The sequence below is a fragment of the Pipra filicauda genome, unplaced genomic scaffold (assembly GCF_003945595.2).
Source record: "Pipra filicauda isolate LSUMZ 115617 unplaced genomic scaffold, ASM394559v2 scaffold54_size4384275_pilon, whole genome shotgun sequence".
In the NCBI taxonomy this organism is placed as follows: Eukaryota; Metazoa; Chordata; class Aves; order Passeriformes; family Pipridae; genus Pipra; species Pipra filicauda.
The window spans coordinates 3,976,648-3,998,479 of record NW_024104698.1 but is presented as its reverse complement, the minus strand read 5'-3'; the positions used below and the strand labels follow the sequence as shown (position 1 = coordinate 3,998,479).

General features: G+C 43.1%; 1 protein-coding gene across 2 annotated transcripts in view; it reads left to right on the top strand.

Annotated features, from left to right (window-relative positions):
• RUNX2 (RUNX family transcription factor 2) overlaps nt 1-21,832 on the top strand; it is a 162,899-nt gene that overhangs the window by 40,453 nt on the left and 100,614 nt on the right. For both annotated transcript variants that reach the window (XM_027722392.2, XM_027722312.2), the window contains exon 4: nt 15,136-15,309. In XM_027722392.2, the coding sequence (XP_027578193.2) occupies nt 15,136-15,309 (174 nt within the window). The remainder of the gene's footprint in view (nt 1-15,135; nt 15,310-21,832) is intronic.

Genomic DNA, 21,832 nt, shown 5'->3' with positions numbered 1-21,832 from the left:
CAAAAAACTTTATCACAGAAAAGCAAAACAGGAAAAAACACTTTTCAGTCTCAAATCTGAGTGATGTCCCAGAAGCAAATTACCCCCACACCTGGTAAGAGAGTGAGGGTGAGGGATAGATGTTCAAATGTTCTGTTCAAATGATGCCATGAAATATCAGTATTGAGGAGAAGGGAGTGTATATTACAAGATACATAATTTTAAACCAGTGTCATGTCAGAAATGCTGCCAGATGCTGGGGGTTAGACTTGACAGCAGATAACCCTTGGCAGTAGTTTGTCCACCTAAATCCATCAGGCTTTAGAAAGTAGGCTCAGTCCTAGTCTAGTGTTGGTTCTTTGATGGAAGAGAATGGTTAGCACATGGAATCTTTTGTCAAGGGAGGAATAACTTGTTTCAACATCAAAACTGGTGAAGGATGGGGACACTGACAGCCAAACTTCCTTCTGTTCCCAAAAGGAGAATAATCCCATGGGCCCTGTGGGAAGTCAGAGTGAAAGGACAAGGAATGATCCATCCTACCTGGAGAAGAGTTAAAAAGCAAATTTCTCCCTTTGTGATGATGCTGAGGTCTCTGTAGACTTTTAGTGAAAAAAACACTTTCTTTTTTTAAGCTTTGACTTCCTCACAGTTTGTGTTGAAGCTGGAAAAAGTTTTCCATCCCTCTTTTCTGTTTTTGCCTTTTTAGTTCATTTAAATTGATTAAGACAGATGAGTTTTAGTTGTTAAAAACCCAAGGCAAGGCACCACTAGAAGATATCCAATTTCTTAGCATCACCAGGGTTGCTTGTTTTACTTTTCTTGGACAAAAAGGAAGAGCATTTTGTGTTCTATTTTCCACCATTCTTTGATGGAATTAAATCAGAGTTGTGCTTAAAGAAGAAGGAAACTCTCATACGTATGTGTTGTCCTCTAATCCATGGAGCCAATGGCTCGAGTGGGCCTTATTTTCTTTGTGGAAAAAATCAAACAGTGGGGCTAAGAAGTAGACTACAGAGTTTGTATCTAAATTCTGTAACTGAGGCATCAAGTTCTGGCCTTGCAGAGGCATTAGCTGTAACCATTACAGTGGAACCAGCTATATTATTCCTTAAAATGAGTCATATGACATTAAAAACAAGTCAAATAGTAAAATTTAAATCTGTACAAGCTGTAAAGACTTCAGGGCCAAGCTGTCTCCCACCAAAGATGGTGGCAAAGACTCTGTTTATGGCTCTGGCAGATGGCTTGGGCCCCAGACAATCCCATTTTTCCAATTGTAGGTTCATACATTTTTACCCTCTGAATTAAATGAGGATTTGCCACCCATAAAATAAAACCTAAAGAAAGAAACTTGCTTTAAATAGAGTGAGTATTGAGGTGATATTAATAGCCTGGGGATGATGAGTATTTCCAGAATTTAAGTACTTCAATGTTATTTCTGCCTGCTTTAAGAGAGCAGAATAAAATATCCTTGCTACTCTTGCATTGCAGGGGTGGTTTCCACTGGTGCACTCTAATGGGTGTCCAAACTTAATGACACATCAAAATATTAATAAAATATAGATTATTCAAAGCATGTGCCAGTGATGATCTAACACATTTTAACATCTTTCCAAGCTTGAAGCATATATATATATATGGCTGTATGTATGTGCTAGTGTACATCTTTGAAAGCTATCAACTACACAGCTGCCCATTTTAACAACTTGTGTTTTTATGACTAGGCATTTACAGCTTCTGTTTCTTGGGTTTTCCTTTTTCCAGAGGATTGCACCATCCGTCTCATAGAATCACACTGTGGTTTGGACTGGAAGGGTCCCTAAAGATCACCCAGTTCCAACACTTTTCACTAGACCAGGCTGCTCAGAGCCCTGTCCTTTTGCTGGCCTTGAACACACGGGGCATCCACAGCTTCTCTGGGCAACCTGTTCCTGTATCTTGCCACACTCACAGTGAAGAATTTCTTCCTCAAATATAATCCAAATCTCCCCTCTTTCAGTTTAAAGCCCTTCCCCTGGTTCTATCACTCCAGGCCTTTGTCTAAAGTCCCTCTCCAGTCATGCCCAAGTGGAATCCTGTTCATCAGTGCATGCAATAATATAGTAGTTACAGCAGGGTCAAAGTAAAGCCTGTGAGCTATAATTTACTTTAAAAAATCAAGTTGAGGGAGGATTGTGCAGATCAGGGGCCTGGCGATTGAGACATAAGTTTCCTTGTCTCATATGCTACATCCTGTCCAGTGACCAAAAATTAATGCCCTCTGAGTTCCCTCGGCGTGTGGTCAAGGCAGACTCATAAATTCATAAATAAAAAGCAGGTCCTTCTTGGATGGATCTCCTCTTTGAGGAGAAGCCCACCTTCTACTAAATCTGATATGGCTGGAAGCAGTAGAAGAGGCATTTGGGGTTTCTATGGGGTGAGCTCCTGAAGAAATCCCTGCAAAAGCAGCTGGAAAGGCCGCAGCCTTTCCCAGGCTTTCCCTGGTGTTCATCAGCGTTGTTTACTGCTCCCTGAGTGGCATCACCTGCTGCTTGTGTTGGCCACCCTCCAGCTCTGTCTCACAGGAGCATCCCCCCACCGCCCACATTCCTGGGGATTTGTTACCTTCTGGTAGCCAAACGTGCAGGCAACTGGGGTAGAGGGCGAGATTTATTCTCCAGAACTCTGTTTTCCTATTGTTTTTAAGTTCATGGGAAGCTCCCTGTTACTAAACAAATTTCAACAACTGTTGGGTCAGCCCCCTATCAAAACCCTTCACAGAAATATTACATTCCTCCCAGCCAAGTGCTGTTGTGTCACTCACCTCCTCCCTCTCTGTGCCCCCTGGGGCTGTCATGGGAGGCATCACCCCCTGACAGGTTAAACACCTGGCTTAGGCACTGAATTAATGACCTTCAGAGCCCCTAAGGGGCTTAACTTTGCCCAACAACATGCATCTCATGAGTTTTGGGCATGAAGTTGATAAACAGATGGTCTGGGGCAGGGACAGCCATCTTGGGGGTTTGTCTTGGGGGTCTGATGTGAGATGAATTTATACAGGACTGAAGTTTCTGTATGGATGGGATTTGGGTTTGTATATTCTTTTCTTTTCCACCAAAGGAAAACAAAATCAGTGGAGATAGTTATGAATGAAGGACTTCCAAAAGGAAATAATGCAAATAATGAGGCTGTCTTGCTGGAAAATCCCAGGATCTTATAGTCTACTGCATTGAGAAGTTCCCTACACTCTCATAGAAGACACAGGTTGTCAAAAACATTTGCTCCCAGGCTTAGTGTGTGGTGTTTTTTCCCCCAAAGAAGTTTGTCATTTTGATGTCCCTTGTTCTTCACACTGGCATGGAGAGGAGCACATAGGTTTTAACAGAAGGGGATGGCCAGGGCTACTGTGTGTGGGACCATCTCTCTTTGAGTGATGAGCAAACACACAAATAAGAAAGCAGCAGCCAAAACCAATCATGAACTAGGATCCGGACCTTCACTGGGGATTGTAGGAATACTCTCAAGCATTGGGTGTGAAATTCTAGTTTTACTTTTTTGTGTCTCCCCCAAAAACTAGTGGAAACTCAGAGTTTCCACTGGTTTCCACTAGCTTGCCAAATTAAGTGTGAAATCAATCCTGTAATATCCATGTGAGGCAAAGAAATTACAATTATTCAGAGGTTAGAGCTGTAGGAAACCCCTGGCACGGAGGGGCTAAGACCAGCATTTCTAGACTCAGGTTCCTCATGGTCAGGAATACCTGAGCAGACAGAGCCTGTGTTTTGCTGTGCCCTTTCATGGCAGCTGGAGATGCTGAGCTCTTTGCAGCATCAGGCCCACAGTTATAGCAGGAGCTCCCTGACTGTGTGTACTCATGTTCAAAATATTGTGTACGTGACTTAACCACGGACAGACAACCACTCAGCCCCAGAACAGTAGGGCTGAAAGAAACCTCAGGCGACCTAGTCCATTTCTCCTCAGAGGAAGTATTAGATATACTTAGATCATCACTGACATCTGTCCAAATTTTTAAATCCTCCAGTACTGAGCCTTCCACTTACTTACCAAGTCTGGGTTTTGTGTTTCTTTCTTTTATACTTAAAAAGGAGTTTGCTAATACCGTGCATTAATCTCTTAAATCTCCTCTACCTCAGCTGAAGGCAGCTTTTTCTTGTGCTGTTCTCAGCTGACACAGAGATCAATCGATTACCACTTGCTGTAGAAAACATTTTACTCTTATCATGTCCTTTCCTGCTCGTCTCTTTTCTAGACTAAACAAATGTATTTCCTTCAACTTTTCCATGTTGCTCATGCTTTCTAAATCTGTTATCGCTCCTGTTGCTCTTCTCTGGATTCTCTCTCATATGTCTCTATCTTTCTTAGAGGGTGGTGTCCCACGCTGGGTAAAGCAGTCCAGCTGATGTCTCACCACTTCTGAGCAGCGTGTAATAGTTACCTTCTATGTCTTCTATGCAACATGACCATTAATCTTTCCCAGAAATGCATTTACTTAATCTAAAAAAAAAAAAAAAAGCAGAATCCCATTTTTGACTCACATTCAACTTGCAACTCCCTGCCACCCCCAGATATTCCTCTGCAATCTGCTGGCTAATAGGTTTGTCCTTGTGGTGCATTTGATCTCTTGCTCCAAAATGTAATATAATGCACTTAACTTTTACTGCATGTCATTTTACTAATGACATGTCAAATATCATTTCTCTTGCTTGCTAAGATAATTTTGAATTCTGACCCATTTCTCCAAGTCTGGAAGACTCCTCCCTACTGAAAGTCTTCTCAAGATTTTATAATCATGCTTTGTATTGTATCATCTAAGTTATTGAAGAAAATTTAGCCATTCATTGGCTGAAGCTGCATAAAACATCTTCTATTTCAATATTCCATTTCAATATAACTAGTGATAGTCAGCAGGCAACCTTGTAACACAGAACCCCCAGCCATTCATCCCCTATGGCTGTGTTTTAGCTTTTAAGTCATATAATCACAGAATGGTTTGGGTTGCAAGGGACTTTAAAGCTCGTCTTGTTCCAAACCCCCTGCCATGGGCAGAGACACATTCCACTAGACTGTGTTGCTCAAAGCCCCATCCAGACTGGTCTTGGACACTTCCAGGATTATGGGACATCCAGGAATGGGGCAGCCACAGCTGTCTCAGGGCAACATGTTCCAGGGCCTCACCACCCTCACAGCAAGGAATTTTTTCCTAATATCTAATCTAAGTCTACCCTTTCCCTTTCCCTCAAAAGACCCGAAAGCAGAGGTTAATCCATCTCAGCTTCCACCTGAGCCAGAAATGCCCCTGCTGGCATTGGCAGGGAGCGATGGAGCATAGCAAGGGGTTAAAAACTGCGACTCACCTCCTGGATTGTTGGCAGCATCTTCAGCCCAATGTTTCTCTTTAAGCCCAGCTGCAGCATTTATGTGCCGCTTAAGGCTGTCCTTCTTCAGAACTTGCACATCATGTAGGTGCTTGTGCAAGTGCTCTGAGTGCACAGAAAGTTGAATCCCTTCTGCAGCTTGAAAGTTGCCCCAATAATCCACTCATTGCCAGCAGCACCAGACTTTTTACGCACTTGAGTGTAAAAATAAGAGCAGAGAATAGTGTTAAACGTATTTTTTGCCGGGAAACCACCAATTCTTTATACCTTTCCGGAGGAAGAAAGGGAGGCATCCATCAAACTGTCATTATAAATTTGATGCCACAAACCTAAGCTCATGGAGCCGCTAGGAATTTGTAAACCTTTTAAAGCACACGCCTGTTTTTGACATTCAAAATAAAAAATCTTTATAGATTTTTGTGGAAAACACTGATGGGCCAGCAACTAAATGACATTTTTCAACAGTCAGACAGACTCCACACAAACTGAATAGATGTCCAGTTTTAGAAGGACAGGTAATTACTTTCTGTTCTATGCCCAAGAACAGAAAATACTTGGCCCGTTTTACTCACTGAGTAGGAAAAGATGTTTGAGGGTGGTTTGCTTTTTTTTTTTCCTAAAGGCTGCTACATCCTGGCTTCTGCCTCCATACAGCTTGAGTGTAGGTGCCCTTTATATAACAATAACTTGATACTACTCAAAATACTTGGCGCTGCAAGCAGGGGAGTGGAACGCAATAAGAACACTTTAGCAGGTCCGAGGGTGAGTAAACTCCAGTAGTTTTGGAAGGAGAAGGCAGGGTTTTCAGTGAGCGTCTCTCCCTTACTTGGCATCCGCCGACAATAAGAATACAAGGATTAACATTGTAGACTCCGTTTATTACACTTGGGTGGATAAAGCAATTATCTGTCTATCACGGCTGTAGTAAATTGTGCAACGGCATTAACATGGGTGGATACATGGATAAATGCTACTCTGCCACAGAGGGTGCTGATACACAAGATAATCCTTCAAGTTGAACTTGTAAAGACTGTTTTCTTTCAGAGTTTAGATCATGTTACCCCTGCCAGTGTAGATTGAAATGGCATCTTTTTTATTTTTTAACCACGTTTTCAGGTTTCTTTAGCCATCTGAATTGTATTAGTAAGGTTATTTTAGAAACATCCCGCTTTATTCAAGTTTAAACAGTCTGCTTAAAACCTGCTGCATGGATATAAACACAGTAGTCATCTAAGGCAGCAAAACAATCTGTTGAAAGATAGAGTGCAAACATGCACACATCCATCTATTATTGCTTAACTGTTGTGTCTTCCATGCCTGAATTCCCGTTGTAACCGCGGCGTTCAGCCGGCAGTACGCTCCTGGTTTTGGGGGTGTAAAACAAAACCAAAAACGAAAATGCACCTATTGATGTCTGGAGAGCAGTGCAGCATCTGAGAGCTCTACACTAGATTTAAACTAAGCGCCTTAAGTCTGGTTTAATGGCTGTGTTTACATCATCCCTCCTCCCCTTCTCATTCTTTTAAAGTAGTCAGGTTTCGCAAGCCTTAAGAAAACCATCCCCTCCTGCCAGCTGGAGGGAAGCCAGTTCAAGATTTTTTTTCTCTCCCCCCTCTCTTGCCCTCTTCATCACTGTGATCTTTACTGCCGGTTGCTGCAGCACGGAGCAGAAATTGGCGGGATCTTCATGGGATAGCTACCTTTTTTTTTTGGGGGGGGGGAGAAAAACTTATTCCTTTAAGATATTGCTGAGTTCCTGAGGATGATAAATCAGAATGAGGAGCTCTTGCGCTTTTCGGGACAGCCCTTGGTCTCCGTTTTCCCCCTTGTGCTAAAAAAAAGGGGGAGGAGAAGGGGGAGAGCCTAATAGATAGGAGCATGCAAAGGGAATTAAGGCAGGACCGAGACTTGCGTGACAGTCTCTGTTTATGTGAGTTTTTAATGTCTCCAAGTGGCGATGCCAGCAATGTTTAGCTGGTTTCCTGGCATACAGATTCCTTTATGTTCATGAAGGATGGGTAAAGGTGAAGGCAGAGCATCGCTGAGCAAGGGGGTCCCACCTGCTCCCTCCCAGATCTGTCTGGTTCGGGCTCATATTTCTACAGGGTATTGCTCAGCTTTGCAGAACAAGCTTCAAAATCCAAATCAGAATTCAGAAGTTTTTCAAAAAGAAGAGAGAAATTAAAAACTCCACCACTGCAGCAAGGGGAGACTTGGTTCATTCACCTGGATCAGAGAGGCAGAGAGGAGGGCAGGACAGATCCTGCAACCCTGGGATGAGTTGACCAGTGGGAGGGAAGCAGTGCAAAAGCAATCCCACTTGAGCTCCTTCCTGCTCTGTTGTCCTTTTTCTCAAAGCACCATTTTGGTTTCATTCACTACATTTTCCAGTTTTTCTGCTTTAACACACCTTTCCCTGTGCAGAGTTCCTGGCCAGCTCAGCCCCTGCCACACACCCCCATCAGTCCCTTAGCTTCTGGAGGAGGAGAATGGAGCCCTGCTCCAAGGAGGCATTTTCACCTCTCTACATAGAGAAATTTTGGGAGCAAGAGGCTCCTTTGCAGCTGTTGCAGATTGCTGAAAACCCCTGACCTCCGGGTCTGTCTTTCAGCTGGATGTGTGCTCTTCACAGCTCCCAGCTGAACTTTGAAAATCATTGATAGCACTTTATATCCTCAAAAGCTTTAGAGTCATTCCCATGGGCATGAAGGGACATAGGTTACACCCCCAATGGGATCATTTCTTCTCACCCTTCCTGACCCTTCCTCCCTTTGCCCTTCTGGAAGCTTTTGGTCCCACGTTGGGCAGGCTGCCTGCGAGATAAGCTGAAATGACACTTCCTTTCTCCCAGAAAGTCAATGGGGAGATGACCATGGACACCAGAGATGCTCCGTGGGCTTGACCTCTACACTGACTTTCCAACCTGCCTCTGCCTCTGCTCACTCTGGTTTGGAGCCACAGCTCTGGGAAAATGGGAGTGTAACTGGTTCCCTTGGGATCTGGATCTGGCCCTTTTGGAGCCATATCATCTGCAGACCTTCAGGAGAGCAGAGGTCGGGGAGGAGGAACTCAGTGGGATTTCGGCAAATGGATCCATGTTAGATCCATTTTATAAGAACTGACCCTGTCCACAGCGTACGTTCCCCTGTCTGTTTATTTCCATTTCTTGCAATAGTTTCAGGTACAGAGCTGAGCTGCTTTGGGTAAAAAAATACGTCTTTTTTAAGAACAAAAAGAGACAGGGGCTTATTTTCTGCCTGCGCCTGAATGACTCCTGTTGGGACTAACAGGGCTCTGTGTACAGTCAGGAGAATAAACTCCACAGTCTAATGCAAACTGGTGCCCTCAGCTACTTAAAAAAAACAAACTTTTTTTTCTCCATTGAGTGAATTAACTGCAGTTACTGCACCTATGTAGCTCCTTGTTTTATGAACTATAAGAACTTTTCCTATGCACAGCCTATGGCCTAATTATGTAATTATGTCTCTTGGGTGGATTATATTTTTTTCTCATAATTGTGTCTTTACCCAAGAGACTGGAAGGGTTCCAGGCTTTCCCCTTCCCTGGGTAAAAATTATTTGGCTCTTGAGTTTTGGGGTTTTTTCCATGAACTTTGGATTGGGTGCATTCAGTAGGACTGGATGGGGAGAAGCCAGCCCTGAATGACAATTTGTCACAAGACGAGGGGCACAACAGAGAGCCTCATGACTTGCTTCAGAGTTTCTTTTCCTTGCAAAGAGCTGATATGAATCTTCTAGTTTATGGCTCTCTTATTTTTACCTCCAGTGCGTAGATTGACACTGCTTTGGAGTGACATGTTGCTGCAGTGAAGTACTGTCTAAAATTTGTAACAGAACAATGAATATTTTTGCTTCATGCTGAATGCTCAGCATTATTCAGTCCCTGCACAACAGCTGTTAGGAAGCCTTAGGCTCAGGTCTCAACTTCTTTATTGTGGCATAAATGTGGGTCCCTTGCCTTCAGCTTTACCAGCCTGTAGCTGAATTCAGTCAAGCCCATATTGGCACCTTCCAGTTACATTTGATCCATAGGACCAAATAGGGTGAAATGCAGGTAGACATCCAAAGAGAATTTAAGGTGAATTTGTGATGAAATTCAGAGGACATTTAGCTTATCTTTTTTATGTCGTGAAATTGTCTTCTACAATATGTACACAGAATTATGTCCCTAGTGTGCCAGTGTTAATAGAGACACAGTCAGAGTGCTTGTCTCAAAGACATACAATGTTAGTAGGAAAAAATGTACCTATTCTTTAACTTTTTTAAGCATGTCAACTTTGGAGAACAGTGGGAATAATCACAACTTGGGTGCTTGGTCTCCATTATGCTTCTCTTGAGGTCAAGGAAAGCCTGGGGCGTGCCGGCTACAAATTCATAGGTCATGAAGTAGGTGATTATTCTTCCTTCTGCCAGCCTTTACGCAGAAGGAAAGTCCCTTTTCCATTGGGTTCCACCTAATCCAGAACCATAGAAAGCTTTGGTTACTGGTCCTGGAGTTCCAAGAACAGTTTGCCCTTTCCTAGTCACTCCATGGAGTGCAGATGCTGAGCACAATCATGACATAGGGTAAACAGAAGCCATGGTGGAATTTTATGTTGGATCATCACCCTCCATTCTGCCTGGGATGTCCCAGAAAATGTGTCTCCAGCAGGATCTTACTTTCATGACCTTTCTGCCTTCCCTTGGCTTCTTTATGGAGACACCTGACTCCCACAATACTTCTTCTTGTTAGCGCAAAAGTAAGAAAAGTTAGAACTGGGCGATGACTGAAAATAGCTAACCCACTGGAGAGTGATAAAAGCATCTGCTGAAAATCTGGTAACCAGATCTCCTTGGTACCAGAAAAAAAAAAAAAAACCCACACAAAAAAGCTGGTGGGTGGTGTACACGGTACAAAGAAAGGGAGTCCCTGAGTGTCAGCATCTGGCAAGGCCACGTGTAGCATAATCTGATTAGTTTTCAGTTCCACACCCACAAGCTGAAAGATAAAAACGCACACCCCTCCTCCCCAAGGAGGTAAAAATCTTCAAGCATCAACACCACATTTACATTCTGCAAGTCAGCCTCTTCCATGGCCCAATTTACATCTTGCCTTCTCCAGCAGAGTGGTGGAAGTTCAGGGATGAGAGAAGAGCTCACGTCCCTCTCCAGTTACCACATCCAGCAGACTCAAGATTGCCTTGCTTTGATCTGGGAGACATTCCATTGCCTAGTTTAAACTGAAATGATTAAGAAGGAGAAGAAGCCTTCTCACATCTTCTGCCGTGTCTGGGATGTGATAATTGAGCATCAGCTTCCACGGGCCATGTGAACATACTCTGAGGCCATCCCGGGCTGGCGAGCAGAAGCAGCAGCTCAGGCACTGGCTGACTGGCTGCAGTTTGCACTGACCTAATGACGCTCTCTCAGTACTGTTTTCTGGTTTGATTCATGTAAAATGGCCAAAATTGGCACTGGAAGGGATTAATGGCAATGCTTCTGCCTCCAGAATCTAATACTTAAGTTGGTATTTAGCTTGAAATAGCTGAGTAGTGGCGAAAGATCAGAATATGTCTTGTCATTTTGGAGTGAATAATGGATTTTTGATATCCAGTGTGTTTTGTACTGTGCCAGCAGACAAATCATAACAGCTTGTTTAGCTTTTGCCTATGAATTCTCAATTTTTTCATCTCTTTCCTATCTCCTCTCCTGTGACCTAACCAGTTCCAAAGGCTACTGAGTCCCATCCTTACTCAGAGACTCACAGAACAGCCTCCATCTTTTTGACTACATTTTGTATCAAATACTGCCTGTGCCCATAAACATTTTTCCCCTCTCCAAGCCCAATCCATTCCACAAATTAATCTTTGTAACACAGCAACAGGCACTAAATGCAGTGTTGTAAGCATTGGGATAGCTGCAGCATTATTTTATTCTACTCTTCACACAGATTTTATATTGCTTTTTAATGTACCCACTGCTGCAGCAGATCATGGATTCTCCCTCAGCTCTCCACACTTGCTACCCTAAATCTTTTTTCCTGAAATAAAATTACGCCTCAATACTGAGACTGAGGAATACAGCTTTTCTTAGCACACTCCCCTGGGATCAGGAATTTCTCTGTCAACGGACACATATATCAATGAGAGATGAAAAGCAGCTTGTGGAATGAGTTTTAAACATGTATCACATATTTCATTGCTGCTGCTTATGTGCTGCTCAGAAGGTCTTTTTAGACTGTTTTCAGCCAATACCTCCTGGCTTCTCTGTACTTAATAGGATTTTTTTTTTCTGCACAGGAATCAAGGCAGGATATTTAAGTTGCCCACACGCCTTTGTGAGCACCTCCTGAATTCAGAAGGTTTTGCTGAGTTTCCTGCTGACTTTCAGTGTGAGCACGTCTCAGCTTTTATCAAAGCAGAGTAACCCATGACGTGCGAAGCTGCAATGTCATCTTGTCTCCCTGGGACATTTCACTGGGGGAGTGTGGCTCCTTCTGTGGATCTCTTTGTCACAACATGACTCCGTGTTACAACCCTAAATTTTAAATGTCCAGAAGGGGAAGGCAAGTCTGCCTTTGGCCCCTTGCTGCTTTCTGGGGACTTGCAGTTCCATTGATGCCTGGGGTCTTCCAGATGTGCACAGAGCTCTCTTTTCCTACTCTTTTTTTTTTTTTTTGGGGGGGGGGGGGGCAGGTTGCCCCCGGCAACACCCAAACCCACACATCTCTAGATCATTTCAATTTGACCAGATGTGAGGTTCTTTCTTCTTAATTCTTTTTTCCCTTCTCCTTTTTTTTCCTCTCTTCTTCCCCCCCCCCCTTTTTTTTTTACCCTACCTACCCTAAAGTGCACTGCTATCCTCTTGAATTTTGTCTTTCTGTGACAGTCCTAGTTCATTATAAAAATAATATACATAATTAAATATAAAATCTTCTCTGGCAGAGCTATGCATGACCAAACAGAGCGAGATGAAAACAGGGCTGGGAGGTTTTGGGCATAGGTTGGTGCAGGAGTGGTGGTGAACTATGTAGTAAGTGTTCATTGAGTTATCTGAAGATAGTTAAAATAGCTTGTGCATCAGTTTCTTAGTGATTTTTAGTGACTTTCAGTGACTTTCCTTAAGGAAAAGGGCACTATATGAACATAATGTGGGATTTTTCTACAGATATTCAAATTGCAATTTACTTTGGGGGTGGATTAATTTCCAGCTGAAGTCAGCCCTGGTGCGTGAGACCAGAGATGGGCTGATCATGTCTGCCTTATTTTGAGCCCTCTCAGATTTCACAGAATTACAGAATGATTTGGGTTGGAAGAGACCTTAAAGATCATCACGTTCCAAGCCCTTGTCATAAGCAGGGACACCTTCCACTAGACCAGGTTGCTCAATTTGCCAAATCATGATTAGGAATGAGCAGAAGAGAAAAGAGGAAGGGAAGAGGATGCCTTGAAAAGAAAAAAAAAAAGAGTGAAAAACATGACAGGCAAGGGGAAAAGCAAACACATAAAAATCGTGGAGGAAAAGAAGATGGAGTAATGCCAAGAGAATATTGACTGCATGTGTATGTGAAAGTCATTTTTTCAGATATAGCAGACCCAACTTGTACAAGTTGTAATTTGGATACATTGAGAATATAAAGCTAAAGAATACAAGTTAGATGTTATGTTGTTAATTAAGCTGCTGTTACGGAGTTTTTACCAGCCCACCAAAAATGGTTCCCCATTTAAAGTGATTGATCCCTCCTGAAGCGAGAAGTAGACACCCATGTCAGCTCTAACATGGAGCAGCACCTTCTGCTTGAGGAGAACGCTCCTGCCAATCACTGTGCTTTTAGACTGAGTCATCCTGGGAGAGAGAAATCATACTTCAAAGTACCAAATAATGGGTCAATTAATTATTATTTTTTAAATTGCTAGAGAAGTTTCTCCAAAGTTAAATTCCATCAAGTTTCTCCTCATCTTGCAACCCGACTCCTCTATCTAAAAATGTAATTTCCCTGAATTCAGTTTGGATTTATCTAATTTGGATATTGCTTTGCCAATGTGCCATGAAGGCACCATAGTCCCAGTTAGATGATGTGAACCCATGTAGTTAGTACTGTGATGAGAGTTACCATTAAAAATTTTTATTTTTTTAGCAGTGGTAGTCTGATAGCTCAATCTCAAGTGGCCTCATTTCTGCTTCTAAAAAAAATTAACCAGTGCAGGAATTGGTTCTCTGGCCCAAAGACTGATGGGACAATCTGCCCATGTCAGCAAAGCTGGACTCTTGTAGCCTCCAGGCAGATGGCTGTGTTCACACTGCTGAGGGACAACACAGATTACCTCAAGCCACTAGGGATCATCTGGAAGGGTTCAAGCCCAAACCCTTCCAGAGGCCCTTCTTATTGTTAAAAGCATTAAAATATCCCACCCAGTTATTGCTTGTGCCTGTGCCCTGGCACTGCTCACAGGGATGGAGACAGATGTGGTTCTGGGTCACAGTCAGGGGGTCTGGGCCCCCCTTTCAGCTCTGCAGAGGCTTTTTGTGTGACCTTGGTTGGTGACTTAGGGTAAGCTTCATTCCATTTAATGTTGACTAATGGCGACGGTGTCTAATTAAACCAGTCATGTGTGCTCCCTCTCTGATCAGAGAAGGAAGAGAAAGCAAATTCAGAAGGTGAATCATGCTGTTTTAAGATAGGTGTCAGAGACAAATGAGATGAATTGCCCTCTGGAAGTAGCTATTTCTTTCCATTAACCGAAGAGGAAGTCTACATTAGAAGAGTTTAGACTAGATGCCTGATTTATGAATGGCTGAAGTTAAGCAAAATTAGTCCTGTCCTTAATCTTTATGCATGTCTGTTTCTCTGTGTGTTAAATAATAGAAATAACACCTTCTGCACCTCACATTGGAAGGCGCCATTGGTCAAGGAGCATCCTAAAACTCCTCTGGAAAGAAATTAAACCTAGGAGCAAAAATACAACCACTACAGAAATAAAGTCTTTAGTCTTGAACCAACTCAGTGACAACATGAGCAGTACCACTGGTGGCATCCTGGTGCTTTTGGTATTTCCCTAATTTACATTTTGACAGCAAAACATCCCTAAATGAGTGTTCCAAAAAATTTCCAGGGGCAATTGGCCTGTTTTGGGGGAGAGTAGTAGCAGCACTGAAGGCTGACCATGACAGGGTGTGAAGGACCCATCTCGGCCAGCAGCTTTGAAGATTTTCCTTGGATACTGCTCTTCTGGATTGACAGGGACTATTGACTTTTTGGAAAATATCCCAGAGGAATGAAAGCTAATGACTGACTGTGATAGAGTTAAAGAAAAAAAACATAAAGGGAGAAGAAAAGCTTGCAAAAATCCACAACATATGAATCAGGCGTGGAATAATTGTCCCACTTGATAACTTGTATGTACTCATGAGGCTTGCTATTGGAAGGGGAAGTTTGCCTCTTAACTATCTTGTGTAGTTACAGCAGAAAAAAAAAAAACCACCAACAAAAAAGACCTTGTGTGAGTGTCCTGATAAGTGCTTATTTTGATCCAAATTGCAATCTGTTACACATGTGTATGGGCACTGTTGTGTTCGATAAGGCTTTCACCAGCACAACCATGTCCAAAACACAAACCCCCAATGATGTTTCTGTGTTATCAGGGGTAGCTGAGAAACCTGTAAATCCATTAAATCTAATAACAGGTCCTTAGAGGCCATTTTGGGGTTTTTTTGGGGGGGTGTTTTAAATTACTACATCTTGTTATTAACGCTTTTATTTTATGATTTGCTGTTTCCAGGGCACAGACAGAAGCTTGATGACTCTAAACCTAGTTTGTTCTCTGAACGCCTCAGTGATTTAGGGCGCATTCCTCATCCCAGTATGAGAGTAGGGGTCCCGACCCAGAGCCCACGGCCCTCTCTGAACTCTGCACCAAGTCCTTTTAATCCACAAGGACAGAGTCAGATTACAGGTAAGAGACAGAACCATAGGTTTGACTTGCACAGGCAATGGTAGTAATTGCTTATGGGTATTTGTGTCTCAGCTGCAGTCAAATAGGCTGTTACAGAGTGAGAGATGTTTTCCAAGCAAAGCTAGGTGGGAAGTGGATTTTTCTGTAGTGCTTGAAGCTGAAAATGTTATTCTTTTTCTTTTAATATCTTTTTACCATAAATCTAACATAGTCAATCCAGGTAAATTGGGTAGGAATCTGGTGAAATTCTAACTGCCATGTTGCTCTGCCTTCTCTGTGTTGCAATAGTACTTATTAGCGTATAATAGAATGAGCATTTTTATCCAGCCTTGTTATTTTGCACCCATGTGGAGGGGAGCAGCCAGCACTTAATAGTCTTTCTGTCGGAATAATAACACAATCTTCTCACATGGCAGTTTCCTTCCAGCACCAGTGCTGACCACGGTTACAATAAATGAACTGGGTTATGGAGAAGTCTCCAAAGGTTGCTTGTGGGGGTTGTATGCAACATTTATGATTGCATGCTGAGAGACAGATTTCGTTGTGCTGAGAGAAATCATAAAGCACCCACCATGTGTCACAGATTAGAAGACTGAAATAAGTTGTTTAACTGAAGCTAAGCCAGAAGTTTGCAGCAAAACTGCGAAGCCTACAAAATAAACCAATTTTGTCATTTTTTTCTAAATTCAGAGCTAGTTACATTTTTTAAAATAGTTTCAAAACAAACCAATTTTGTAATTTTTTTTCTAAATTCAGAGATAGTTACATTTTTTTAGAATAGTTTCAAAACAATCTCTACCTAATTTTGGGCATTTCCAGACTCAGAATTTGTGTTGACATATTTGTGTCTATCCAGGATGTGAAGAGGTGTTACCCCTGACCAATTGCTCGAACTGTTGGTGAGCTTCACCTGGATACAAGTCTGTCAGCAAAACTCTTGGCTCAAATTTCCTAGACCCATTTAATACTCAGTTCTGCTGCTATAGTTGCACCTACACCAGGAGTCCTTTGCCAGCATTATACACCAGCATTCCTTTCCTGGTAAAGCGCTCCTAGTATAGACATAGTCTTTGAGTCAACCTAGGAAGATTTCTAGTTTCATGTTTCAAGTGGTTTTGACATGATACCAGCTGAAACTTAGTGGTTTTAACAAAGTGTTGTGGCTTTCTTCTTCTTTCTTTTTCTCCTTTTTTTTTTTTTAAGTTCAACTGGTTTATTAATTTGCAGTAAGAAAGAGAAGTCAGTGAGTTAATTTGAACCCAAAGCACTCAAGGAATTGCAACAAAAAAATTGCTCCCATGAGCTATGGCAAAGTTCTCCCATATCTAGAAGTCTAACTTTAACTAGTGTAAAATGTTTATAATATAATAAATATGTTAGTTGTACCCATTACATGGTATCTGATGCCCTCCAGCTTCTCAGAGCAGGTTTTTTTGGCCAGGCTTAGTATTTTGTTCATAGAACATGTGAAGTCAGGGCTCTTGTGCGCATCATTTTCTGAGTAAGAACTGCCAGAATAAAGGCCAATAGTTTTTCTAACTAACCATCTTCTGTCTGACAGTGTTTGTTGGACATAGCTCCCAAGAAAGCAGGGGGAGAAATCCAGGCTATAAGCAGCTTTTTTCCTTCTTCCTTGAGCCTCCATAGTTTACCTATTGTGCAACACTATATCTAGGAACTAAAGAGGGTGAAATTCTTCCTGACCTCATCTGGTGATCAGCTTATGCCCCGAAGCACAAGAACTGAGATCCCCTTGTAATTTTCTTCCTAACTAAGTGTAACCTCATATGCTGCTTTCCTTCACATAAATGCCTCCCGTAGAAAACGTTCTGCTGGCTTTGATTAATAGACTACTTCTCTGCCTCGTTATGAAGCAGCAGCAGCATTTACAGATCCGGGAGGTGAAAACTTCAGATGAGCTTTAAATAAGCCTGACTGGAAACAAAGCTGTGTGGCATTCACTGCCTTCTCTGCAAATTTAAGTCAGCACTTCAAAGCACCAGCTGAGACTTCATCGAGAGAGGGAAAATGCAATGCTGGTAGGGCAGAGGGAAGTGAGCTGAGCCAAGGGAGGCAGGCTGGCTTTCCCATCCATTGTGGATTATGTGTTTTTATTGTTGGATAAACTCAGGGTCATGGGATACATTAGCGTCCCAAATTGCTCTCATTTCCCCCAAAATGATAGGACTCAGTTTGTAGTGAATAAGTGGTCTGATACAGTATTTGCCATGATATTCCCCACCCTTATGTTATTCTCCTCCTCAGTTTAGTAAAGTCAAACACCCAGCCCCCAAAGGCTCCTCATTAGCTCTCTGGTAGCCCTCCCATTTAGTAAGGCCATTGTGTGAGCATGTTACAGGGGTGCGAGCTCTGCGAATTGCACTGACTTCCCACAAAGCTTTTTGGTGCTCCTCAGGACCTTGATTGCAATCTGTAAAGCTCTACGTGCTTTGATGTTCCACCAAAGCGCTGGGGTGCGTTTTGCGGACGGCCCCTCCGAGTTCTTCTGGGATGAAGGGATGATCTTTGCTGCACAGACCACGCCAATGAGAGACAAAGGTGATGGCGTGGACGAGGCACCGCTTTGATCGGGTGTTGTGTGGGAAATTGTTGAACATCTGCCTGTTCGGTGTGGTGGTAGGGAGCGAGGTGTTTGGGTGTCCAACACCAGTTTCCTTGATGTGGTGGGATATGCAGTTGGAATACCACTGGCTTCTTAACATGGACACTGCCTTGGGGTATCTATTAAAAGGAGACTAGACCCTTCTCTGAAAAACAGGGATTTTTTTATTACCTTTATTGGAATTAACCAAGCATTCCTTTAGAAATAGCTTTCATAATCTTTTTACCTAATAATTTAGGGAAAATAATTAATTCGTAATAACTTGAACAGTAAATACTGGTTTCCTATGACAAAATCCATATTATTGCTAGTAAGCACATAAACTGTTTTTGTTTCGTTCCACTTGAAGTCTTACATAGCTGTTGCATGATTAAACAGGAATAATATTTAAAGCCTGGCTGGCCCACACCTGAGCCTGAGAGAACTCAGCACTTTGGGGATCACTCTTATATTTCTTTTCTCTGTGTAGATTGTGTTTATTTTCCTGGAGTATCAGAGTACAGGTTGTACAAATCACAGCACAGTCCTTAACCTACCACTGGACTGGACTGTGGCAGGACAAGGCACAGAGTTGCCCTTATTCAACATGGCATTTTAACTAGGATTCAGCAAAAGCTACATCGAAGGGTGATTAAAAAACAAATGGTCCAATAAGCAGATGCCTTTGCTGAGGCAGTGCAGATCCAATTTGAGCCCTGCTTGCTGCCCGTAAATCAGGAATCCTGTCTGTTCACATTTGGACACTGGTATATTTGCTTTTTTATTTTTTTCCCTCTCCCTAACGGCACTCACACAACTTGCTCATGTATCGAGTTACGTTCTCATTCAGACACTGAGCTGTGGCATCAATATTCCAGTACAAAATGAGGAAAACTTATTTCTCTGAAACGCTGGTGAGGATTAGCTTCTGCAGGCCAGGAAAAGCCACGGGTGCAAGGCAGGAATGTGTTCGATGGGCTGAGGGACAGCAAAGTGGGAGTTAAGTGAGGTTTCATGCTCCATCACCACTGTGGCACCAGCTGATCTATAGGCAACCTGTGACTTTCACCACTGAAATAACAGCCCTCGAAGGCACGTCCTGTGAACTGGTTTTTTTCCCTTTTCCTCTTCCCCCTCCCCATTCAATTCAGGGATGTTATGCTTTCATTTCTTACAATTTTTAGGGTGGTAGGAATCAGATTTAAAGGCTTTGGAGCTGGCTAACCTGGAAGGTAGTGAGGGGACACATGTCCACTGGCAGGCAGGGGCTGGTTTCAGGGATACTGTTAGCTATGAGTCTGCTCAGAGGACCATGAGCAGAAAGCACCTTTGACTCTCAGAGGATGAGGATGGTACCAGCTGGGCCATCCTTAATTCCCCATTCAGGGCTTGCAGGCACTGTCCTTTTGCAGAGTAAGGGAGAAGGTAAAAAGCTGTGCTCACCCCAGCACTGTCCTTGGCTCTGGATATGGAGCTGTGCAGCATCTGCCTCAGACAGCAGGGTCTCTCGTCAGGTACAGGACAGGTTTGAAACAGAATTGGTGTAGCTGTTATTAGACCAGCACTGTGCAAGTGCCCTGCCAGGGATTGGCTGTATTTTATCTGGGACCAGCAGCTCTTTGAAGCACCCACCACTTTATAGCTGGTGCACGTCCATCTGAGAGCACGTTGGACAAGGTACATAGTTGCTTGGAATAGATAATTTAGAAATTGCCCAAGTAATAGGCTTATAGGGTGAATTATACCTTCAACTCACTATAATGTGGAGTAAAAGCTACAAGACTCATCAGGTGAGGTGGTGGAGCTGGGATTGCTAGTGCAACCCAAAGGTGGCTGCAGTCTGCTGTACTTAATGCAAATGGATTGCATCCTTCAGGCAACTGGAGAGTTGCCATTGTGGACCTCCATTTGGTAAAGCTTGTATCCCTCCTATTAAAGCATTCTTTTAACTTTATTTCCCCCCCATACCCCCTTTTACAATTTAGTGGTCCTAGTAGCATGATTCATTCAGTTTATCTTTTTTTTTTTTCCTTTTAGAAATGTGACTCTTGAAGAGGTGGAAGGAGAAATGGGTTTAGAGGTTCTTCAGACCAAAATCTGGTCTCAATTACTCTTCTGTACATTGGGGTGTAACTCCATTGGATTTGACTTCATTGATTGAACTGGGCAATTCACATGAAGCCCTTGGCTTTTAAGAATGCCTAAGAAATAGTCAGAGAAGAGGAGGAGATTGCATTTTGTTGTTGTTGTTTTGCCGGGGGGGTTGTTGTTACAACAATAGTTGAGTTACTCATGCAGAAAGTCATCTTGCTTTTGTTACGATCAGAAGTGAGGATATTTGCTTTAAGTGTTTACCAAAGATAGCTCCAGACAGCTTGTTTTTTACTATTGGCAGTAGCACTGTTACAACCAGCAGCAGCCAGTGCTAGAGCTGATGGCTGGGTTTAGATGAGAGTGAGACGTGTGACATCTGGGTTTTATAGATGGTACGCTGAGGAGCTGCCAGCCTGTGATCATGCTCTGGTCATGTAACTCAGCTTGGAAAATGGGGAATTGACTTTTTCCTATAGTGAATTGTTGTGCTTCATAATCCAGCGCCAAAGTGGTGGTAAAACTTGTTCTTCAGGGATATGTGCAGGTTTTTTCTTCTCTCTGTGTGCACTTCGTGGAAGGTATCCCTGCTCATGGCGGGTGGGCTGGAACTTTAGATGATCTTTAAGGTCCCTTCCAACCCAAAATGTGTGATTCTGAAAGAATTGAAAGAAGAGAAGTCATGGTGCTGGAGAGTCAATGCTGTTGGTGGGAGAATGGGTCACTAGAGGTTTTTTTCCATTCTTTCATTTTTACTTTTAGTTTTATATAGTGCATCCAATCTTGGACTGATTCTTAAAGACACTTATTGTCCATTAAACATCAGTTTCCACAGTCCATTTGACACAGTCAGTCACAGACCACAAAGGGTCAAGAAACCTGGATATCTCTCATGACTATAAGTGAGACAGTAAAACCCAGACACAAAATAATATGCAATACTCAATATTTCCCAATTTGTTGAGGTTCACCTGGAAGTGCAAACAGGATGGAGCTGTCTGTGCATTAGTTTAGGCCTCGCCCTGCTGATTTGTTTCAGCTGAACTGTGCCCAGGCTTTCTTAGCATACCCATGATATGCCCTGCTGTGAAGGAATACGCTGAGAGCCGCACTTCCCTTCACACCCACGCAGGCATAACAGAAATGTTTACAAAAGGAGGACTGCTCTCAGTAATCACTCCAAAGTTTTCAAGTGTAAATGCCAGCTCAGAGTGGCTGCTGCACGGGAAGGCGGGGGGGCCTTCTCCCGAGCTGTAATTTTATTTTTATATTAATGCTTTCCCTTGCTTTGGAGGTATTCCTTTAGGGAGGAATCCACATTCACTCTGCCTCAGAGCTTTAAGGTTTCTCATCTGCTCTGGGCTTTTTGTGATTGGGAAGATGTGCTGTGCCTGCAGAGCACGTGGTGCTTTGGATGACAGTGCAAAGTCCGTGGTCCACAGGGACCCTGTGGACATGTGTGGGCCCACCAGCCACAGTGAATGGGGAAGTTGGTCTGTGGTGGAGAAGGCCAAGGAAAATCTCTCACAAATCCACTCATAGCTTCTTCCCCAATGGTATGTGCTAAACAGTCATCCCACCCCTTCTGTGCCCAAGCGAGGAGGAGGTGACCCTCCTAAGAGGAGAGCGTTGTTGTGTTTCCCTCAGAAGCATCTGTGTGGATCTGCCCTGGAAGTGCTGTTGTGGTGGCTGGCACATCCCTGTGGTGTTCCCATCACCTTCTTTGCCCAAGGGAGTTTGGTGATGTGTGGGACCAGAAGAAATGGGCTGACTGGGCCTCAGTGGCCAAAGTCACTGCTCCAGCATCATTGCCAGGACCATCTTCTGGTG